This window comes from Camelus dromedarius, chromosome 6 (genome assembly GCF_036321535.1).
Source record: "Camelus dromedarius isolate mCamDro1 chromosome 6, mCamDro1.pat, whole genome shotgun sequence".
NCBI classification, from domain to species: domain Eukaryota; kingdom Metazoa; phylum Chordata; class Mammalia; order Artiodactyla; family Camelidae; genus Camelus; species Camelus dromedarius.
The window spans coordinates 32,768,184-32,791,055 of NC_087441.1; the positions used below are offsets into that span (position 1 = coordinate 32,768,184).

The window sequence follows — 22,872 nt, forward strand, 5'->3', positions numbered from 1 at the left end:
CTGATAAGCGTAATGACAGGGGCAAATATTGGCCACTGTGTAGACTGAAGAAAACAACCGTTAATTCTGACTAGGTATCTGACTAGGGAAGGCTTCCATATGTGTTACCTTTAAGGATGAGGGATCGAAGAAGTAGAGGGAAGTGGGAAAAGGCAGGGATTAATGAAGCTTCTACAGGCAAGCATCAGAAGAAAATCTAAAACTGTGCTCCTGCTCAGGGGTGAATCTGGGCTTAATGTCTTCCCATAGCATATAAAATTTGAGGGCCCTCCTTTTTTTTTTTTCTTTAAAAAAAACCACACAAAATTAGATACAAAAAACACAACAAATTGCAAGTTTATGAAAGCTCATAAAGCCACAAATACAAAAAAAAATCTAGAAAGAGCAATTTTAAAATTAACTATATGCCCCAACTCTATACTACTTAAAAAAAAATACTGTTTTGGCTTTGCTTCTTTACCAAATATCAATTTTATGTTCTGCAGAGAAAATAGAAAGATAATTTAGTCTTTATTGAATATCTTTTAAAAATATTACTTAGTTTACAAAATTTTAGCACCATCATTGTTAGTAATGTCATGTAAGTTTTTACAACTGTTGAGAAATTGGGAAAACCTCTTGTCATGCTGTTGAACTGTGATAGACCTGCTCTTTATTTTTAATATAGTTAAGGGTTTGTTCCCTTCAAATCTAGAAATTCTGATAAATTTATGTCTTACACAATTATCATAAACTGTGAGAAATATGGACCTTTTATAATTGTACATATTGCTTTTTAAAACATATTCCTGACAAGAGAAAACCTGTTTTGAGATCTTGATGAGAACCAAATCCTCTGTTACAGTTTTACACACTTGATGATTGGGAGAACTTTCTACAGATTATCTTCTGGCTCCATACATTTCAACCTCATCCCTCTAGCACCACACGCTGTCAGGGCTGAGCTATGGAGGAATGAATGTCTGTGTCAGGAGACCGAGAGAGATGACACAGTGGGCGGTAAGGGAATTCTTAGAATCCATTTGCATGGGGATAGTGGGCAATTACTTTCACAGGAGTGTCTGAACCATACACATACATGGCAGTGTCCTAAAACTGTATGTATCCCCAAGTGAATCAACCACCCCTTAATCATATCCTCAAAAGGCATATGGGGACCCCTACCCTGGGTCTTAAAACAAGAAGATAGGCGTGGGGAGGTCTTGGCTGAGCTCTCTGGCTAGTTTGAGAAGTCAGACTAGCTGTTGGTGAATGTGGATGCTCTGGGCTGAAGTCCACTCTCTGCCCCAAGTTCTCCACATGTCTTCTGGGGAACCAGCAGCATTGTGATGAGGCCAAGGCTGTGGATGTCCCCTACATGGACGTCGAGGCTCTGAAGAAACTCAACAAGAATAAAGAACTGGTTGAGAAGCTGGCCAAGGAGTATGATGCCTTTTTGGCTTCAGAGCAGATCCCAAGAATCCTGGGCCCAGGTCTGAATAAGGCTGGTAAGTTCCTTTCCTTGCTGACCCACAATGAGAATATGGTGGCCAGAGCTGAAGTGAAGTCCACGATCAAGTTCCAGATGAAGAAGGTGCTGTGTCTGGCAGTGGCTGTTGGTCATGTGAAGATGAGAGATGATGAGCTTGGGTACAACATCCACTTTGCTGTCAATTTCCTGGTGTCGTTGCTCAAGAAAAATTGGCAAAATGTCCAGGCTTTGTACATTAAGAGCACCATGGGCAAGCCCCAGCACCTGTACTAAGGCACAGCGTAATAAACCAACTGCCACCATAAAAAAAAAAAAAAAAAAAAAAAAAAAAAAAAAAAAAAAGGCATATGGCCACCCAGTGCCACCTAGTAGGAGGGGAAGCTGGAGCAGAAAGTGACAGTGGCCTTATCCAATTGCTATTAAAAAAAAAATCATTGTGCACATTTTACAAAATCAAGAGCCCATGTGAACCCAATACTGTGGCCCTCCCAGGACCTTAGGAAGGGCACATGCAAATTAGGTGCTTACAGCTTGAACTTCATTCACTTAAATCCACCTCTGCTCATCATTCTCTCTCTATTCATTAAAGGAGGGAAGCAGCCCAAACTGAGAAAGCATGTTCTGTGACAGGAAGGACACTGGACTGGAATCTGGAGGACACGAGCTTTGTCCCAGCTCTCCCAGCTCTGTCCCTTTGGGTCCCCCTTTGGGATTTACTCTCGTTATCTGTTAAGTGGTGGCCCTTCCTCATCTGCAAAGGGAAGTGAGAAATTGGAATTTTGGTTCTGGGACCCTTTGTGGCCCCCTGGAAGGTAAATCCTATTAAATTATGCCAATTATGTACATTTTAATCCATATTGTTTCCATCAGTTAATACTGCCATTTCCATACTAATGTCATCATTTAAACAATGAGCAAGAACTTAAAAATAGTTTAACTCTATCATAGAGAGGTAGGTGGAGCAGAAAACACTCGTGAGAAGAGAGAATAAACATTTTATCATTCTGGATACCATCACTAAAAGTACACTGGAGCATTTTCCCCCTCAGTTTAAAAAAGTTTTTCTTTTCCAAAAAATTTGCAAAAGTCACACAATCACCTTATAAAAACAATTCAAATGGAGAATTTTATATAGCAAAAAATGGAGGTTTCGTCTCCAAATTTTACTCCTGCCTGAGCAGAATTACTGCTTAGACAAGTGTGTAGCCTTCCAGAACTAGTCTATGCACACACAATGGGAGGGTGACATACTGAAATGTTGACAGAGGGTTTTTTCCCACTGTACTTCCTGGTGGTCCTGGCCTTTCACCCGTTCCATCAGCTAGCACTTTCTGCATTCACTGCCTCAGGGAAAAGATGACCCAACTGGATGCATTTAAAAAAGGAAGCCAATGACTTTTGGGTCTCAACATTTTGAGCCTTTGTGGGAATAGAAAATGACACGGAATAAAAAGAGATTTGGAAGAATACATGGTAAGTCAGAAGAAGCCTTCGAGCTTTCAAGACTAGATAAAAAAAGATATGAATTCTTGGGAGAAGACAGAGATTTAGAGAGGAAGAAAAGACATCTGGCAGCTTGCTTTGTTCTGATAATAAGAAAAAGGCCACATTTTGGTGAATGAGTTACAATAAGGTGACTTGCTTAGCAAATCCTTCCCAGGGACAGTGGCTTAGGTGGCTGAAAACACCTTTGAACAAACACAAAAGCCCCTCTTTCTTCCAGCAGCCTTGGTCCCATGCCTAGGGCCTTGACTGTCTAGATTTCCTCCCCACCTGTACTCAGACAAGTACCTTTGTGCAGTGTTCAGACCTCACAACCACATATGACATCCTTTCTTATGGGTGCCTGGGAAGGAAAGTTCTCTGCCCTGGCTCCCCAACTCGGGTTAACTTGGTAGTGGAGAGTCAGGACAGAAGCAGGTTTAGCAAATCTGAAGGTAGAGAGGTTGTGCCTGCTGTTGTCCTGGTAGAGCCTCAGTCAGGGGTGCTGGCAAGGCCCCGGGAAATGCCACTAGGGTGTATTTAGACCCATTGGACTCTAGACAGTCTCTCAGAATTTCCTACAGCCTAGCATGAATGGAATGACTCTTGGGAAGGGCATGGAAGTAGCTGAGAGAGATCCAGATCCGTGAAGGGGAGGATGCAGAAATGACTGGCATGATCCTAAGATGAGTGAGCAGATGAGGCGAGAATGGATCCTAGGATGCCAGTAGTGATAGAGGACAAAAATCAAGGACCAGATGTCTCCTTACCTGTATCTTGGCCCTAGATAACCCTTCCTGGAACTCAGCTGCAATAGCAGGAATTAATTTTCTATTAGCATAAAAATAAGGTTAAAACAGAAAATAAGTTCATTTTTTAAAAAAAGTTACATTTCTTGCATACCTGAGTTTGTAAATCGAGATTCATACATCCTTAGCATTGTAATGCTAATAAAAATTATATGTATACTTGACACTATATCTGGAAAAATCTTCTTAATGAGCATCTTCTTAATCAACCTCCTTAAAAAAATGACTTCCTAATATGGCTCAGTGGATGGTTTATCTAACCATTTGCTGGATGGTTAAGTTGTAGTATCAGTGTTTCACTCTTATGAATGTTGCAACAATATTTATCCTTTTGTGTAAATTATTGTTAGCACAGCCTTTTTGAACAATTTTTTTGTGTACCTAGATGCCAGGTATTGAGAGAATTACATTCCAGCTGGAAACACACACACACATGTACACACACACACACACTCATATCAATATGAGTAATCATGTGCTAAAATTCATGCTTAGTTTTTTTTTTTTTAGCACCAACATCTTTTTATCAAATGAAATATTATTTTGTGGCGAGTCTGTATTTCAAAGTTATGAAGTGGAAGCCCGCTGCATGGGTGGAGGTAGGAGGCTAGGATATCTGCTGCTCTGATCAACTGCACCTCAGCACCTCACCTGTTCCCCGCTCCTGCCTCGGAGTCAGTTGCAAGGTGTAGGTATGACACCTCATCCCTTCCCGTGCTCACAGGTCAGGACTACCACTGACAAGGTTTAGGATGCTGGTCTGGCAAAGACAGGTAGCTTAGGTGTCTCTTACGGCTTTTTTGACTCTGGCTTCTGTGACTGAATATCAGCTGTGGTGAGGTTAATCATGCTTTCTTTCATGTTTCCATAATGCTTAGCATATAATTCAATTATAGCCCTTACCACATTGTTCTTTCCTGAAAATACTGTTCCAGAAGAGGAACATTTATTTTAGCTTTAAAATCTGCAGAACTTACCTATAGAACTTGGCGAGTCCTAGTTTTCCCATGAAGGCCTTCTGAGTGAATGAATGAGTGAGTCACACACATTTGCACAATGACTAAAATGTAGTGCACATAAGCTCTTCTTCAAGTATAAAGATACTTTAAAAAAAGTACACATGTTCCTATTTTAGTCTCCCTTAGTCGTCTTTAGACTGACTATCTAGGTGTCTAACAGTTCCTGCTTTAGAATAGATTTATAGAAAAGGATTGGAATTGACCCAAATGTCTCACATCGTATTCTTGCAGCCACCTTCGGTCGATGACATAATGAGAGCAGCATATGTACCTAGAACAACCACTACTGTGTGTGAAGGATGGATTGGGTACATTTTAAACAAAAATGGAAATATGTCTGCTTTTTACATCTGAGAGTTAGGAGAACAAAGGGCTGCCCACTCCACCCAAACTCTCCATTTTGTTACCAGGATGCGTGGGGGGGAAGACCCCATAGAATGCAAATACACAAAACTAAGTAGAGTAGACAACACGTGGTAAATGCTCATTAAATAACTGAGGAATCAACCACATGAGGAAAATAGTTCTTTTTTTCTTACATGCTTTTATTTTGACATAATTTCAGACAGAAAAGTTGCAAGAAAATTTCAAAGGATTCTCTTATACCCTTCACCTAGAGTTTCAAAAAGATAAAAACTGAAACCTGTAGACAGGATGCCACTTACCCCTAATTATTTCAAGTGTATATCCCAAAATCAACGACATTATTTTAGATAACCAAGTGTAACCATCAAAATCAGGAAGGTAATGTTGGTACATAATGTTGATGCATAATATTTATATATAATATAAATTCAGATTTTCTGAATTGTCCAAGTAATTACGTTTATGAAAAACAAACAAGCAAAAAAAAAAAAAAAATAAAACAACGCAACAGCAACAACAGCAACAACAACAACAACAACAAAAACTCTGAACAAACAAAAACCCCTACCAGATCTCACACTGCATTGAGTTTAGTCTCCTTTAACCTGGAACAATTATTCAATCTCGCTTCGTATTTTATGATACTGACATTTTTGAAGAGTGTGGTCAATTATAGTTTAGACTGTTCCTCAGTTTGAGTTTGTCAGACATTTCTTCATGATTAGATTCGGGGTATGCATTTTTGGCAGGAATTCCACAGGATTCATGCTGTGACCTTCTCAGGGCATCATGCCAGGAGGTATGTAGTGCTGATATGCACCATTACTGGTAATATTTGATCATTTGGTTAAATGTCTGCCAGATTACTCCACCAAAAAGTTACTACTTTTTTTCATTGTAATTAATAAGTTTCTTATGGGAGAAACTTTAAGATTATGTAGACATTTCTGTTACTCATCAAATTCACACATACAAGTTTAGCACCCATTAATGATTCTTGCCTAGGGGTGGGAGTTAATAGCTCAGCGGCAGAACCTGTATTCAGTAAGTATAAGGTCCTGGGTTCAATCCCCAGTACCTCCATTCAAAAAAAAAAAAAAAAAAAGGAGATTTCTTGCCTGAATCAGTTATTTCAGTGATAGGTGCTAATGGTGATTTCCCAAGCCCATTATTTCTTCTGTGTTTATTGGTTTGTTTTGTACTGTAAGGAAGAACTTTCTCTTCATATGTATGTATGAATAACACGTGGATTCTGATTTTATTCAATGGGTTATAATAAGTTAATACCATTATTATTTTGATGCTCAAATTTCCATGGTTAGACTAGTGGGAAGCCTTTCATGCTGATTTCTTTGACCTTTTGATATGTCTCCATCAGTCTTTGAGCACTTCCTTATTTCCTCCACAAAAAAATGATTTTCCAGACTCAAATTATCCTTTTCCTTCTCCAGACTTACTATGTTTTGTAAGTGGAGAACAGGTGTCACTGCTTCTTGGCCTTCTCAGTAGGCAGAGCTAGGAAAAGCCACAGGGATCATTTAGACCTTCCTCCTTTGCACATTTGTAACTCTTCATTGTCATTGTGGAATCAGGCTCCCGCTGATTACCGTATATTTACTTATTTGCCAAATCCTACAATATACAGAAAATAGTTTCAGGCCTATATGTCTATGAGAAAAAAAACCCCTATTAATTGGATTTCAATAATTGTTAACACTTCTTGTCTTTACCCTGAAGGTATATAGTCCAGCTGTTCCACTGAAAATTTACTGGAGTTAAGTTTTCTCCCCTGTCCCCCAATTTGGTTGATTTGTTTGTTTCTGTTTGTATCCCTGTCCCCCATCCTTGTTTTCTTGAGTATATGAGGCATTCACATGGTTCTACAAGTCAGGGTTGTATAAAAGGTGGTGTAATTTCCCACCATTCCTTTTATGCTTTTCACCAATCTCATTCATTTCTATTTTATCCTGTGTATCTTTATGTACAGATGAGTAGATATATCTCATTTTCTAAATATCTCTTCTTACTTACACAAAAGTGATGTACTGTAGATACGCTTTTTTTTTTTTTTTCCATTTAACAGCGTATCCTGGAGAGAGCTCCATATTAGTTCCAGAGGGATCTTACTCATTCTTTCTTACAGCTGCCTAGTGCTCCATTGTGTGGATGCACCGTAGTTTATTCAACTCCTCTCCTACAAATGGGCATTGAGGCTGTTCCCGATATTTGAAAATTATAAACAACACTGTTATGAATAATCTGAATCATACTGTACAGATATATTTTTCGAGGTGTATTTGCAGGGTAAATTCCTGAAAGTGGTATTACTGGGTCAAAACATAGACACATATATAGATTTGTTAGCTATTGCAAATCCTTGTCCATAAAGGTTTTGTGCATACCCACTGGCAATGTATGAGAGTGCCTGTTTAAAATTTTTGCCATATGATAGATGAGAAATATCATCTCACTGTAATTTTAATTTGCATTTAACTTATTATGAATGAAGTTGATTATATTTTAATATGTTTATGGACCATTTGTATATCTCTTTTTGATGAATTGTCTATATTTTCCAGGGACCATAGTTAGTTGTCCCATGGAATAAATGGAGTAAGTAGAATAAATATGGTTACTTTTAAACACTTTTTGAGAGAGTGACCAGCTCTATATTCAGAGGACTATAGGTTTCCTCATCTGTAATCCAGTGTCTACCATTGACAAAGCTACCTAAGCTGTCTCAGAGAGACGGAATCTCCCTTGGTTGAAAGGATATCAAAAGCAGGAAGTTCTGTAATAGCGAGAGACACTGTTGTGATGTTTGCAGTTGAGTTTGGGAAGTCGGGGAAGAAAGAATGAAAGTAAGAGCTGGTTTTTCCACTTATTTGGGTGGTTGAATTAGCTGACCTTTAAAAGCTCTTCCACCCTGAGTTTTATGATTCCATGAATCATCCCTCTGACTCAGGCCAAGCTAGTGATGGAATGGCTGGGGAGGTGTAGGGGTCAGAGGTGAGCTGGAGATGTGCTAAGTGGGTGAGAAAAAGGGGAAGAGGGGAGCGAGTTTAAATGAGAGTACAGAGTTAGAAAATAATTTATTTTTTCTTCTTTCAAAGCCTGGTGTCAGAAGGAGGAGAAAAGCTGTCCATTGGTGGAAAAGAATGAGTGGATAGGGAATGGCAAGGTAGGGGGCCGTGAAAGTGTGGTTGTGGTGGGGGATGGATTCAGGGAGCTTGACAGGATTTTAAGGATTAGTAAGATGACAAGAGCATCATCAGCCACTTTTCCAACAGGGAGAACAAAGCAGTTATGGGGGTGCAAAATTCTTTAGAGTGATTTTTCCTTCTAATTCCATCTCCTTGGTACTTACATATATTTAAAAAATACTGTGGATAAACAATCTAATGTAAAGCCTATCGAATTTTCTGAGCAGAAACAAATTCACTGCATTTTGGAAAACTGTTTTCAGATTTTAAGGCCATACTTAGAGGAGAGCCATAAAGGGAGAGGTGAGAAGCTTCTATAGATCAAGGTATTTATAAGGAGAGATTGAAAGTATATTGAAGCAACTCAATGTTATTTAGCTATTCAATTGTAGGAGATACCTTCCTTCAGTTGACCAAGGAGAGGTTGAGTTTGCAAATCATTGTATATAAAAGTGGACATGATATTTTCATTTTTTCTTAAAGAAATATTCAAAACAATGACATACAAAGGAGAAGTGAGCCTGGAGAATGGCATTGGTGACTATGGCACTGTGGTGACTTAAAGTGGGTATATAATTGTTGCCTGTTATAGCAACGATGATGATGATGATGGTGGTGGTGATCATACAAAGACTCACTGGAAAGCTTGAGCTTCTTTTTTGCTGATATGATGGAATCTTTCTGTCACCACAGGGGTGAAAAAAAAATCTGAGAGTGAAAATTCATGTGCAAGCGGCACCAATGGAGCATAAATAAGGCAATAATACTTCCCTTTATACGACCTCCTTGGTTCCCTTACCCTTCTGTGTTGGTTTCACTTTGCTCAGCTTCTGAATGACTGAGCTGCAGAAGATAAGTCCTTGGTGCTCTTTGATCGGTGCTTTCATGCTTGTCTCCCTCTCTTCCTGTCAGAATGTGCTTTCAGGACTTTCTTTACATTAGAGGTATATGTGTCCAATACATTTAACATGCTAATTACCTCGCGGGTATTTATAAGAGCAGAAGACAAAGGAATAAACCATTGATTGTAGACTCTAAGTCACCAACTAATGGGAACATTTTTTGTGGGGGAGGGGGGAGGAATCTTAAAAAATTCTCCTTAACTCATACCGCTTTATCCATCCATTTATTTCTCAAATATTTATTGGGTACATAATAGGTGCATTGCAAGTTGTGTCCCCTGGAAGCATATGGAGTCCAAGATATTTATTAGGGATCAACACCTTTGAAAAGAAGGGGGCAGAAGCAGAACTGGGCCAAGGGAGAAGTCAAACTGCAAAGCAGAGCTGACAAGATCTCAGCCAGTTTGGCAGGGAGCTCTGGAGTCAGACTGCCCTTCACTGTTGTCTCAAACTAGCTCAGGCTGTTATCCTCCAGCACGCCTCTCCTCCACCTGCTTGGTTGCTGGATGCAGCTTTCGAAAAAGGGCATGATTTCAGGTGAGACCATTATTTATCTACAGCTGAGGCCAACCTTGGTGGAGCTGACAACTGGAGGCTAACCACTCTCCCAGCAAGCCTTTCCTTGAAGGGGCATCTGGGTGGAACATCTCTGTGTCTATCTCGGGGTGCCAGACCTGGCTAAGTGCAGGGAACAAGTAGATAAAGAAGACACAGTCTCTTTGCTCAAGGAGAAGTAGTTCCATCTGATCTATCAATGGTTACCTCTGACTACATTTTTTTCTTAATAATTCTTGATTGCCCAAGGGGCTAGATGAGGGGCTTCACTGCTCATGGGCAAACAGTGATTGTGTGTTGAAAACAGCTCAGACAGACCTGGGTTCGCCTATGGGGAAGTCGCTTTTCCTGAGTCTTCATTTATGATGAGTATCGTATCATAGCATCCTTTAGAGACAGTTGTAGTATCAGACAAGGTATTTATAAACTTCCCAGCAAAGAGTTCTAATACTTCATAAGTGCTCAACAAGTGGCAGCTGTTATTAACTACCCTCCTCATCCTCACTGGATTCATGGCCACCACCATCAGCCCTCTCTGTATATCCGTCATGGTGGGCTTGAGTTATCTTTTCCATCCTTCATTTTGATGATGACTTATCTTCTCAAATATGTCTGGGTCCTCACTTCCTATTATTTCAAAGCTCTTTACCTCTCTGATTCTTGTGCGTTGACTTCTGTTCATTTTACACGCCCTGCTCATAATATGTCCTTGCTGTCTTTAAGCTTACAACTTAAACTCCTCAGCTACAGCTCATGTCTAGGAGCTTGCACATTTTAGCTCAGGAGACATTCTTACATATTGAAACAACCTATATTTTCATAATTTTCTCTAGGATGACTAGAAAAGAACAGCAAATGTTCACTGACACACATCCCATCAGGAAGCTGTCTTCATCTTTATTCTCCTTTGTTCCCTCTTTGTACACCTCTGCCGGGGACCCCGCACCGCTAGCTGGCTCTCTCTGTCAGGCGATGCTTTGGGAAGATTGAGGCTCTTCGCTTACCTTCAGGTTCTGAGCACCATGCTGTCACAGACCTTAGATGTCAATTTCCTAAGACCTTCTTTTAAAATGAGGACAGGACCCTATATTGCAAGCCTCAGAGCAGATATGATAATCCATAGGTCCAGCAAGTGTTCTCAAAGCAGCTGCTCAGCAGAATCCCCCCTTAACCTGGGAAAGAGAAAGGGAAATGATTCCAGTTTTTGGCTCACAAGGGGGTTTGATTGGATCTGGGATGGACATGTTTTAAACACGTGAATAATTCCTGGTTGTGTGTCTTCTTATAACAGGACCAGTGACTTCAGAGGGCTGTGGGGTTTTTCCTTTGTTCAGGTTCTGGGTCGTGGTGCTCTTTGCTGACAGTTTAATGTATATTCAGAAAAATTCAGTTTGGCTTGGGCCAATTCCAAACCACAGACCTCCTTTGCATTCCTGCCCTCTCTGCTGTGTCCTCTGTGAGATTTGTAGAGGAGGATGAGACAGAAGAAAAAAAAAGATTTCATATTTATGAATCATAATGATAAATTTTCCAGGTTGGGAAGTTCATCTTTAAGTCAAAAGATAGATCCTAAAGACCATATAAGTGAGAAATTACAGATTATCCCAGGTGTTTCTGAATAATGCAGTTTAGGCTTACATAACTTCCTCTGAATAACTCAACAGGTTTCAAATGGGGTATCCTTTCAAATTAATAGTTGTTTGGGACTTTTTTTTTCTTTAGTTCTTGGATTCATAGGTTCAGCAAACTTATCATTTTCATTGTTTTTTGAAGTCCAGACACTGCTTTTGCTCATTAATTTGCCAATAAATTGGTTTATATTATTAAACGGTTACTAAGAATATAAATACTACTTTGTAGTTCTCCAAAGCCATAGAATTTTAACTTACTCTTTCACACTTTCTAAACAATAAAGAGATCATTGCACGCTTTCTCCCTGTTACCCTTTCACAGGGATGGCATGGTGATTCAGGAATGATCTGTCCCAGCGCTCATGGAGTTTAAAGGCTAGAGGGAAATCAAACTTTGAACCAGCAATTATGTACCAGGAAGACATCACCTCTGTAAGTACTGAATGCTGTTGTTTACTAACATTACAATTGAACACCAGGTAAGGATAGTTAGAAGCAGTCAAAGAGACAAATGTGCATAAGAATACTTCAATCTGTGTTGGATATAGTGGTGATTGCTTGGCAACCCTTGCTTAAGACGGTTGGAGAATAAAAGTGAAAATTCTCACAAAGAGAGCGCTTGTTTTCAAATTTGCAGTTTTTTCCTTTCTCAAAAGAAACCTAAATAATGGCCTTTAGGATTTGGTTCAGAGCATAACTATTTAATCTGGTTGTTCCTGGAATGGCCTGGGGGGAGGGGAGGTTCACAGTGGGCAGGGAGAGAATGTTGGCCTGGCTTCATTTTTACTTGCACAGATTCAAAACACTGACTTCTTTTCAGAGATCTTGAAGATATTTTATTTGAAAATATAAATTAATAAGTAAGAACAATGGAAACTTCAAGGAAAGAGACTATATCTGAATATCAAGAAGCCCATATCAGTCAGATCTGCTAGCCTCTGGAATAGCATGTCTCAGGAAGAGAAACCCTGTTGCTTGATATCATTTCAAACTGGACTGACTAATCTGATAGTAAAACAGAAGAAATCATAGCTTGCAACAAGAAAAGAATAGATAAAAAGACTTAGTAAAGATTTTCCCCTTCTACACTTTTTGCCATGGTTTTCATACTTGACCATCACCAGCACAGAAAAGATAATCATTTCCTACTTTATTAGGTTTTTGTTGGATATATATTCTCATAAACACATAGCATAATAATAAAAAGCAAGAAATTTTGAAGTCATTACATAAAAGTAAAATTACAGTGAGGCATATACTTGCTCTGCACACACGGAATAAATATTCCCCAGAATAAAAGAGACTATTGGGTGAGTTTTCAGTTTGCTCTAATTCCAGAAGCTCATGGTGGATATACTGCATTAGGGTCCTCTTTTGCTTTCATAATAGATAGAAACACTCAAATATGGCACCACAGCATCAAATGTAAAATCGTAGGTGGACTTGTCTGCCATCCTTGTACCCCCATCCATCCCAAGCCCTTGGAATCATTTCTGAAATTCAGTCCAGGGTGCAAATGTCAGATTTACTTCATTGTCCACCTCCAGAATACAATGGTTTCAACTTTTTAACAGTTTAGATTTATTATTAATTATAGAATGACTATAGGAAGATATTTGCTTCTATATAGTAAATGCTGAATAAAAATAATTTCATTTTTACTGGAAGAAAAAAAGATGAACCTGACAAATATCTGGACAATATGTATCTGAAGTATGTTTCATTAGCATAAGGGACTTTTTATACTTTAAACAAATTAGAAAGGATCCAGTCTTTCCAGTGAATCAAGAGATAGCTCTGCAGTGTCCAGACCAGGGCGTGGACTACAGAAGACCAGGTCAGTTGGCCAAGTTCTAGAAACAGAGACAGGTAGGGAGCTCTGAGGCAGGGAACAACTGGGCACTTGAGCAGGAATGGTCAACCAGGTCCTATAGGCAGAAGTCAGCATGCCCAGATTCTGGGAGACTAGTAGATCAGGAGACACTCAAGGTGAGCAGTGAAAAGACAGAAGCGATTTGTTCTCGGTCTCCTTTTGAACTCCTGCTATGTGGGTGGGCTGGGGCTTGCAGGTGTCTGTAACCAGAAGAGAAGGGCCTTGCTAAGATCAGCTTTCAGTTTTCTGTTATCCTCATTCCTTGTCTCAAGCTATTCAGCAATATTGCATCTTTAATGGGTAAGCTCTGGGGCAGGTGGCTATTTGTAAGGCTACTAATTAGATAAAGGGACTGATTTGCACCAGGATGCAGATAATGCATGGAATTGTGCCAAGACCCACAGCTCGGGAGTTTATGACCCCCAGCTACCATGGCGACCATGTCTATTCAGTCAGAAGAGCCTTTTTGTTGTGGCATAGGAAGCAGCACACAGGGCAGAGCATCAGCCTCTGTGTGGTTTGAAACTGACAACTGAAAATGGAAGGGAAGAGACAAGTAGGCAAGAGGACATTAGATTTACACCCAGATGGGTAGATTATTCTGTGGGTTCCCTGCCACTTGCTTATTAGAAAAAGCAGGGCCTTTCCCTGAGGATAACTGTCTGATAAGCCTGAGATCTGGAAGGAAACATGTGTTTGTGGATGTTTTCTTCTTGCACTGTCTTCACACTTCACAACCCTAATCTCTATGCCTTTGATTTCTTATTCTTATCTTTATTTTTTCCAAATGTTTTGTTGTATTCACTAAGCAGGCCATATTGTAAGCTGCAAGCTCATAATTCCAGAAAAAAAAATCTGAGATCTATTTTCTGGTTTTAATATGTGTAATATAATCATATAATTAGTACTGAAAGAGGCAATCAAGATAGATGGTCACAGGCCCAGTTTCGTTGGGACTGTCTTGTTGTCCTGGTGTAACAATTAATAGCTCTCTTTTTACCCTCAAAAGCAAACTGGTTGGGGGCAATGATTATCCTACTTAGAGATATGTTATCCAACTCATCATTTTGTAGACAAAGAGAGACTCGAACACCAAGCTGGGGAAACAGAAGTCTTGGAAATGGAGAGAACTATAATAATGGGGGAAAATAAGGGTAGGTGAAATGAAGGACTATTGTATCTAGGCTGGACTGGGAAGGAAATAAATCTAAAAAAAGGCTAAAAGATGGGGAAAAGCAGGAAAGGGAGGGATCAGGCACAGGAAAGGAGAAAGAACAGCCAGATTAAGAGTCATGGAAATATTTTACCTTAGCCTTAATTTTTCAACTTGGCTAGATGATTGTATATTTTTTTTCAATAAAAGTGATTTCTATATATTGCAATAATTTATTTGAATGCCATTCTTACTATATTTTAACAAATAATATCACTATTCACTATAAAAGGAAAAGAGTGGTGAAGAGAACTGAAAGGATAAGAAGTTGTGGTCAAAGACTGGGATATTGAGTTTATGATTTCAAAGGTGAAGCTTTAATAGTGTGGCCTGGGGTTGTGGAAGCTTCAGCAGGAAACAAATAACCCTGTAAGGATGAACTGGAGAGAGTCTAATAAAGGGAATATTTACAGAGGTGTGAGCAGGTAAAACAAACAAACAAACAAACAAACAAACAAACAAACAAACCCAATAAGGGACAGTGATACATCAAAGAACCAGCAGTGACAGAAAGCCAAGCCATTTTCATACCTAGGCCTGAGGAACCAAGAAGAGGAAGTGGTGTTATTGAACTCTGGCTAGTGTTGTAGCCATGGGAGAGGTGCTGTTCCTAGGAGCTCTGGCCATAGCTAGATGAATGCACCTATTGGCAAAACTTTGGCTAGAAAAGGATGTATGAAGATAGGATCACTGTCTCCTTCTACCCTTGGATCTTCTGCCAGGGCCTCCTGGTGGTTAAATTTAAACAGGAGGCAGAAAGAAGCAGAGAAGCTCAGAAGATGGATCTGACAGGCATGAAGATAATCAACACTTTAAGGTACTGTGAAAATAGAGAGTTGCAGCAATTGTCTATAGATATTGGCTTTACCCAGGATCACAGTGAGATGGGGGGCTGGGGAAAAGATGTAATATTCTCTCCCAGAAGTTTATATATACTCAATGTCATTCTGCAGAACTATAATATATGATAACTGATTCTTAGAAATATGATCAGAAGGCAATCTAAGATTTTGAAATCTCATAAAAAGTAGAATTTATTCAAGTAGTTTTGGTGCTATTTGTATTTTGTATTCCTATTACTTACAAATTATAAATCTTTGTGTAGACTATTGTAAAGTAAGGGCCTGGATATACATCCTACCTTAAACAACTAGAAAACCAGAGAAAATACATGTAGCAGCGATTTTCAGACATGATAAAGGCAGCACAGGAGGGTGATCCATAGGAGAAATGGAGCAATGAAGAGAACTCTATCATTTCCACAGCTTACTGCTTGGAAGAGATTCCAGGCTGCAACCTAGGGACAGGAACCCAAAGAGAGCCTGTATAATTTTCTGAATTAAGAAGACAGAATTTGCAGTTCAGGGAGGCCAACAAGGCTAGGATTTGCAGAGAAAAATGCCAGAAAGAAGAGGACTACAAGGCGAAAAAGAATTAAAAGAGATTTACAGAGGGGTTCCCTCAAGCCTTTGAGTGAATACTTTTACAAACATGCGTATGAGGAAACTGTTCAGGCTGGGAAAAGAACCATTGTAAGGGAGTAGGTAGAATAATCCCTGGAGTTTAGACAGACTACTAGTTCCTTGATGTATCACCATCCCTTGTTGGGTTTGTTTGTTTGTTTCTTTTACCTGCTCACACCTCTGTTCAGGTTTCCACCAGCCAGAGTAGAAAGACATTCTAATACATGAGGCATTAGCTACAGTCCTTAAAAAGGACCAAGCTATAGACTAAAGACTCCTTTGGACTTACCCTAACACATTTTAAAAGCAAACATTGATAGAATCAAACTGATTTCAAGCAACTAAACCGTGTCCCAGAAAAAAGCTTCATAATATTAAAAGAATACAAAAATTCCAGCAGCTAAAAACATAATATTTGCTAAATCTGTCACACAAAGAAAAAGATTATCAGACATTCAAATAGGAAAATATGACCCAAAAGGTTATCACTAAATAAGGCCAATCACTGAAAACAAACTCAGAAATGACCTAGAAGTTAGACTTAGCAGATAAAAATGGTAAAATAGCAATTATAAATATATTCTTATATATTGAAAAAGATAAAGGACAACATGAGCACAATGATGAGAGGAAACAGAAGATATAGAAAAGACAAAAGTGAATGTTCTAGAGTTGAAAATACAAGTCTGAGATAAAAATACAATGGAAGTAATTAACACCACATTAGACACTGCAGAAGAAAAGACTAATGAACTCAAAGACATAACAATAGATTCTAACCAAATTGAAACACAGAAAGAAAAACAACTAAGAAAAAGTGAACATAGTCACATGTAGGACATAATGTGAGACAGTATCAAGCCATCTAATGTAGGTGTAATTGGACTCCCTAAAAATGGAAAAAAAAATTTAAAGTAATAATCACTAAAATTTTTCTAAATTTTATATATATATATATATATATATCTCCATAGATCCAAGAAGCTCAGTGAATTTCAAGTAGAAGAAATATTAAGAAAACCAACACCAGGACAGATTACAATAACATTAAAATTACTCAAAACCAGTAATAAAAGAAATTATTAAAAACAGTTAGTGGGAAAAGATCTCTTAAATACAAAGGAAAAAAGATAAGGGTGACAGCCAATTTGTCACTGGAAGCAATGCAAGTCAAGAGTCAGTGGAGCAACATTTTTAACTTGTTTGCGAGAAAAAAAACTTGTCAATCTAGGATTCTTTGCCCAAGGAAAAGATCATTTGAAAACAAAAGACAAATAAAACCCTTTTCAGGCATACAGATGTAGAAAAAGTTATTAACAGAAGATCTACATTACAAGAAATATTAAAGAAAATTAAAATTTTCCTTCAGGCAAAGGCAAAGTGATACCATATAGAAATCTAGATCTACACAAAGGAATAAAGAGCTTTGGAAATCATCACTCTGTCAGTAAAAGAAAAAAAAAGGCAATTTTAATTTTATTTAAATCTTTTTAAAGATAATGAACTTTTTTGACTAGTTGATAAACAAGCAAATATCTATCTGAGAGCTAAGAACTCAGAAAAACTGCAAACACAACAATGTAGAAAGTAAACTTTGCACAGAAAAAAATACATAATGGAATTAAAATTCAGTAGTGTTTTTGGATAGTATATTATCTGCACCCTTGATGAAAAAGATATTTTCTTATTTCAACAGTTCATTAGAAAATTTCTCTTTTTTTTTGCCAGTAGATAGAAAATTTCTTAATTCAATAATACAATTAGAAAATTTTGTAAACAAATGGATTAGGAAAAAATTGAACATTACCTAAACCCCTATAGAGAAACATTTTGTGTATCCTTGCATCAGTCTCTCTCTTTCTCCATCCCCTTCCTCTCTTTACATCTCTGTTTCTGTCTGTCTGTCTCTCTCAAGTATAAACAGTTTCTATGACCCTGTAGAGAATCTTCAGGTCTCTGTTTTTTCCACTTAACATTAGACCAGGAACATTTTCTGTGTCCTTAAATGTCATTGAAAATACTCACAGAGCTCCCTAATATTCGATTTAGATTGTTGCCATATTTTCACTCTGATAAATAGGGTGTTTCATTGAATATGTTTTGAATGCTTGTTTAATGAAATCTTTAGGAGAGATTTCTAGAAGTAGAATTATATTGAAAAAAGAATATTAAAACATTAGACTGTTAAAAAAAGATAATAAGCTATTTAAAGCAAAATAATAATGTATTGTGGAATTTTTAACATATAGAAGTAAAAAGTATAACAATAATACAATGGTCAAGAAGGGGGTAAATAGAAGTATACTGATGTAAGTTTCTTGCAGCATACATTAAGGGATTAATATTATTTGAAGGTAAATTGTGGCAAATTAAAGATGTATATTTCAAACTCTAGAGGAGTTCTAAAAAAATAAAAGAAAGAGGTATAGTTAATAACCAATAATGAAGATAAATTAAATAAAATAATCTTCAGTGAATTCAAAGGGATGTAGTAAAAGACAAAGAAAAGAATAAAAAACTGATGAGACAAAAAGAAAGTAAACATGATTTAGTAATCCACTCATGATAAAAACTCTCAGTAAGCTAGAACTAGAGGGAAACTTTCTTAACTTAATAAAGGTTATCTCCAAAAAACCTATAGCTAATATTATACTTAATAGGGGGAAACTAGAAGCTTCCTCAATAAGATCAGGTACAAGACAAGGATGTCTCCTCTCACCACTTACTTTCAACATGGTACTGGAGATCCTTGCTAATGCAATAGGAAAGAAAAGAAAATGTATACAGCATGTGAAGAAAGAAATAAAACTGTCTTTGTTTACAGATGGCATATTGCCTGTGTAGACAACCCAAAAGAATGGACAAAAAACTGAAACTAATAATTGATTATCAAAGGTTGCAGGATACAAAAGTCAATTGCTTTCTTATATACCAGCAATGAACAAATGGAATTTAAAAACACAGTACCATTTATATTAGCACCCCCCAAAATGCAATGCTCAGGTATAAATATTTAGGTATAAAACTAACAAAATATGTACAAGATCTGTATGAGGAAAACTACAAATTCTAATGAGCCAAATCAAAGAAGAACTAAGTAAATGGAGAGATATTCTATGTTCATGGAAAGGAAAACTCAATGTTGTCAATCTGTTGTTAGTTCTTAATTTGATCTATAGATTCAAAGCAATTCCAATCAAAATACCAACAGGTTATTTTATGGATAACTACAAACAGAGTCTAACATTTATATGGAGAGGCAAAATACTCAAAATAGCCAATATCACATTGAAAGAGAAGAACAAAGTTGGAGAACTGATGCCACCAAACCTCAAGTCTAACTATAAAGCTAGAAAAACCAAGGTAGACCATTATATTCTGGGTCATAAACCAAACCTCAATAAAATTAAAACATTTGAAATTATATGCAGTATGTTCTCTAATCACAATGACTTTAAATGAGACATCAAGAACAGAAAGTTGAGGAATCTTCAAATATTTGAGAATGAGATAACTCAGTTTTTAAAAAACCATGGGCCAAGGAAAGAAATCATAAATAAAATTAGAAATTATTTTGAACTGAATAAGATTGAAAACAATATATCAAAATATATGGGATGCAGTGAAAGCATGTTTAGATGAAAATTTGAAGCATTAATTTCTATTAGATACATAAGAAAGTTCTCAAATCCATGAGTTAAGCTTCTACTTTAAGAAACTAGAAAAAAAGAGAAAATTAAACGCAAAGTACAGGAAGGGAAATAATAAAGATTAAAGCAGAAATCAATGAAAGATAATAGAGAAAAATAAATGAAACTTAACATGTTACATAATAATTCCACTCTTAAGTACTTATTGAGGAAAAAGAAAAACATGTCCACAGAAAACTTGTACGTGAATACTTAAAGCAGCAGGATTATTTATAATAGTTAACTGTTGGAATGAACTCAAATATCTATCACTTGGTGAATGGGTTAATTATGGTATATCCACACAATGGATATTACTGAGCAGTAGAAGTATTAAACTACTGATACATATAACAATGTAGATGAATCTTAAAAGTATTATGCTAGTTGAAAAAAGCCAGAAGCAAAATTTTATTTCATATGATTACAGTATATGAAATTCTAGAAAAAGCAAAACTAGTGAAAGAAAACAGATCAGTGGTTTCTAGGACCCAGGGATAGGGATAGGGTTATGGGATTGGTAACAAAATTGTAGGAGCAAATGTTAGGGGTGATGGAGATATTCTATATTGTGATTATGATGGTGGTATGTGACTGTATGCATTTGTTATAACTCATAATTCAAAATCAGTGAATTTTATTGTATACAAGTTGTGCTTCAATAAAAGTTGTATAGGAAACAGAAACACTGATCTATAGATGATGTTTTACAAGTTAGCTTTTAAAAATTATGTTTACATGCTCTTTTAAAAGAAAAAATAAAACAGAACAAAATGCTATAAAATGAAGAGTAAAAATCCTTTTCAAATTTCCACCTCTTGGGGGCATTTTACTAAAAACAATTTCTTATGGCAATTTTCAGAAATTTTCTATGTTATTTCTACTGTTTGTTATAAACAGACATTTATCAGATGTGCCTATACTTTAAAATTTTTCTTTTTCTTTTCTTTTTTCTTTTTTTCTTTCTCTTCTGTCTCTCCTTTTCTCTTTCTTTTCACAAGCAGACTCATATTTTATGATAAAAATTTTTGCACAGAGAAATAGGTAGATTTACCTTATTCCTTCTTCTTACTGGCTGCATATGCTTCTATTGAATGAATTTTTCTAATTCATTTAGTTGTTCTTCTACTATTAGATATTCAGATTTCTTCCATGTTATGCAAGAATAAAAATACGACAATGGATACTCATAGGTGTGTATATGTTTTTGTATCTTGTGCCTAGCCATATAATTGTGGGGCCATTGTTTATGCAAATAAAAAATTTGATAAATATGGTTATGTTTGACCAGCATTTCCAAAATCTTACTCACTCACTCCAAGAATATTTATTTCCTGGTATCTGTACAAATTCTGGGAATTACCAGATTTTTTTAATCTTCACCAATCTACAAAGGGAAAAATGCTACTGCTTGTTTCTTACTAAATAGTATCATTTTCCTTGCAACCAGAACATAAGATCGTAAGCCTGTCTAATAATCAGTAGACTTCAGAATAACCATATCTACCTTCTAGAATTTTTTTTACTTCTTTTCTAAGCACACTTTTGTTTGGTCATCTCTCTGTTTTAAATTTTTTTTATAGTTTTTTAAAAATTGAAGTACAGTCAGTTACAATGTGTCAATTTCTGGTATACAACACATTGTCCCAGTCATGCATATATGTATATATATATGTTTCATATTCGTTTTCATATTCTTTTTCATTAAGAGTTATTACAAGATATTGAACATAGTTCTATACAGAAGAAACTTTTTAAAAAATCTATTTTTATATATAGTGGCTAGCGTTTGTAAATCTCAAACTCCCAAATTTATCCCTTCCCACCCCCTAGAATTTTTGATTAAGCCCTAAATAGCTCTATGTGCACAGTTACTGAGAGAAATCACCTGTTGTTTTAAAGAATCTCTCCTCTTTTCCCTTCATATCCTACTGCAGCATGTTTTCTGTATAGACCCACCACTTTAGATCTTATAGGCGTAGGAAATATATCCAAGTGCCTCTTGGAGTTCATGCTTTTAGTCTCTTGCTTTAAATGCTTTGGCTCTCCTTTGTGTTCCCTTCCCCCGTGGGCATTTAATCATGAATATGACAAACCAGCCTTACATGTGACTCTGCTAGTAATACCATATGGCTTTTCTGAATGGGGATGGATGGAGGAATCTGTAGACTTTGATCACTGCACTATAACAAATACAATTATGGCACGGGAAATTTCCTACTAGAGTTCAAGGGAAAATGGAGTACCCCCCTCCTCTGGATGATTCGTGTGTCTGAATGAATCAGGAGGTCTCCCCCAGATCCCATCCTCTTTCATATTTAATCATGGAGATGATGTGTCCATATGCATTACTGGGGAAGGATTTCTCTCCACCCCCATTGCCAATCAAATGATCACTCCTTTAAAACAGAGGGAATGATTTAGCAGTTGAAGTGTTGGCTTTGAAACATTTAGACTTGGTGGCATCTTTCAGAGTTTCATCAGGATTTATTTAGTCCTTCATTCTGGAAAGATCACAACCACATGGAACCCTAAGCCATTACAGAAGACCGCTCTTTTTAAGAAACTCCAAACTTGGGGCCCTGTTTTCTCTGAGATTGCTGAGCACACAAAACATCATTTTCTGAATTGTGTCCTTATCAGACAAACTAAGAACCATCAGATTCTGACCTTAGTTATCTCTGGTAAGTTTCAGAATTTTAAATAGATAGTGTAAACTAAATATTTAGTTCAATTTTTAACTCACAATGCTGTATGCATTTTCATATAGAATGCTTTTACATTTTTCATAGTTTCATAGCTGTTCCTATGAATAAATATCTCACTTTGTTTAGGTAATTCATCATTTGAGTGTGGCTTTCTGAATTTTAATAACTTGTGTTCTTAAAAAGAGGGAAGCTACGTAAGCTTCACATCCAGGACATTCAGTTAGAATTCCTGTTTTATGCATTGTTTCCAACTGTCAGGGAGTTGGATGTTCCCTCAGCCTTGGCCTGGCCTCTTTGAGGACTGTCGCTGTCATAATTGTGACTCATAGCCTCAGTCAAATAATAAAGAACGGAAGAAGTCGTGAGAGCCCACAAAGCAATGTCATATGGAGCGCAGTGCCGGAGGAAGGCACGCAGAGGTGGGAAGCAAAGGTCACTGGAACACAAGGAAATGCCTTTGCGTGAGAGGCACAACCTGCTGCGTGATG

At 37.2% G+C, this 22,872-nt stretch overlaps 1 protein-coding gene and 1 long non-coding RNA gene across 3 annotated transcripts in view; both read left to right on the top strand.

Moving 5' to 3' along the window:
• The window catches only part of LOC116154411 (uncharacterized), a 162,661-nt gene that overhangs the window by 17,531 nt on the left and 122,258 nt on the right, over nt 1-22,872 (top strand). For both annotated transcript variants that reach the window (XR_010381243.1, XR_004138315.2), the window contains one exon: nt 11,761-11,870. This is a non-coding gene — a long non-coding RNA (uncharacterized LOC116154411). The remainder of the gene's footprint in view (nt 1-11,760; nt 11,871-22,872) is intronic.
• LOC135321566 (large ribosomal subunit protein uL1-like) lies at nt 117-1,972 on the top strand. The gene is made up of 2 exons (XM_064487104.1): nt 117-177; nt 1,233-1,972. The coding sequence occupies exons 1-2, from the start codon at nt 117-119 to the stop codon at nt 1,742-1,744; spliced, it is 573 nt and encodes a 190-aa protein (XP_064343174.1). The 3' UTR covers nt 1,745-1,972.

Bases quoted from the DNA above. Each gene is read 5' to 3' on its own strand.
- LOC135321566 (XM_064487104.1), top strand. From the start codon at position 117: ATGAGGGATCGAAGAAGTAGAGGGAAGTGGGAAAAGGCAGGGATTAAT. The intron at 178-1,232 runs GCAAGCATCAGA...TAGTTTGAGAAG, and splicing joins GATTAATGAAGCTTCTACAG to TCAGACTAGCTGTTGGTGAA.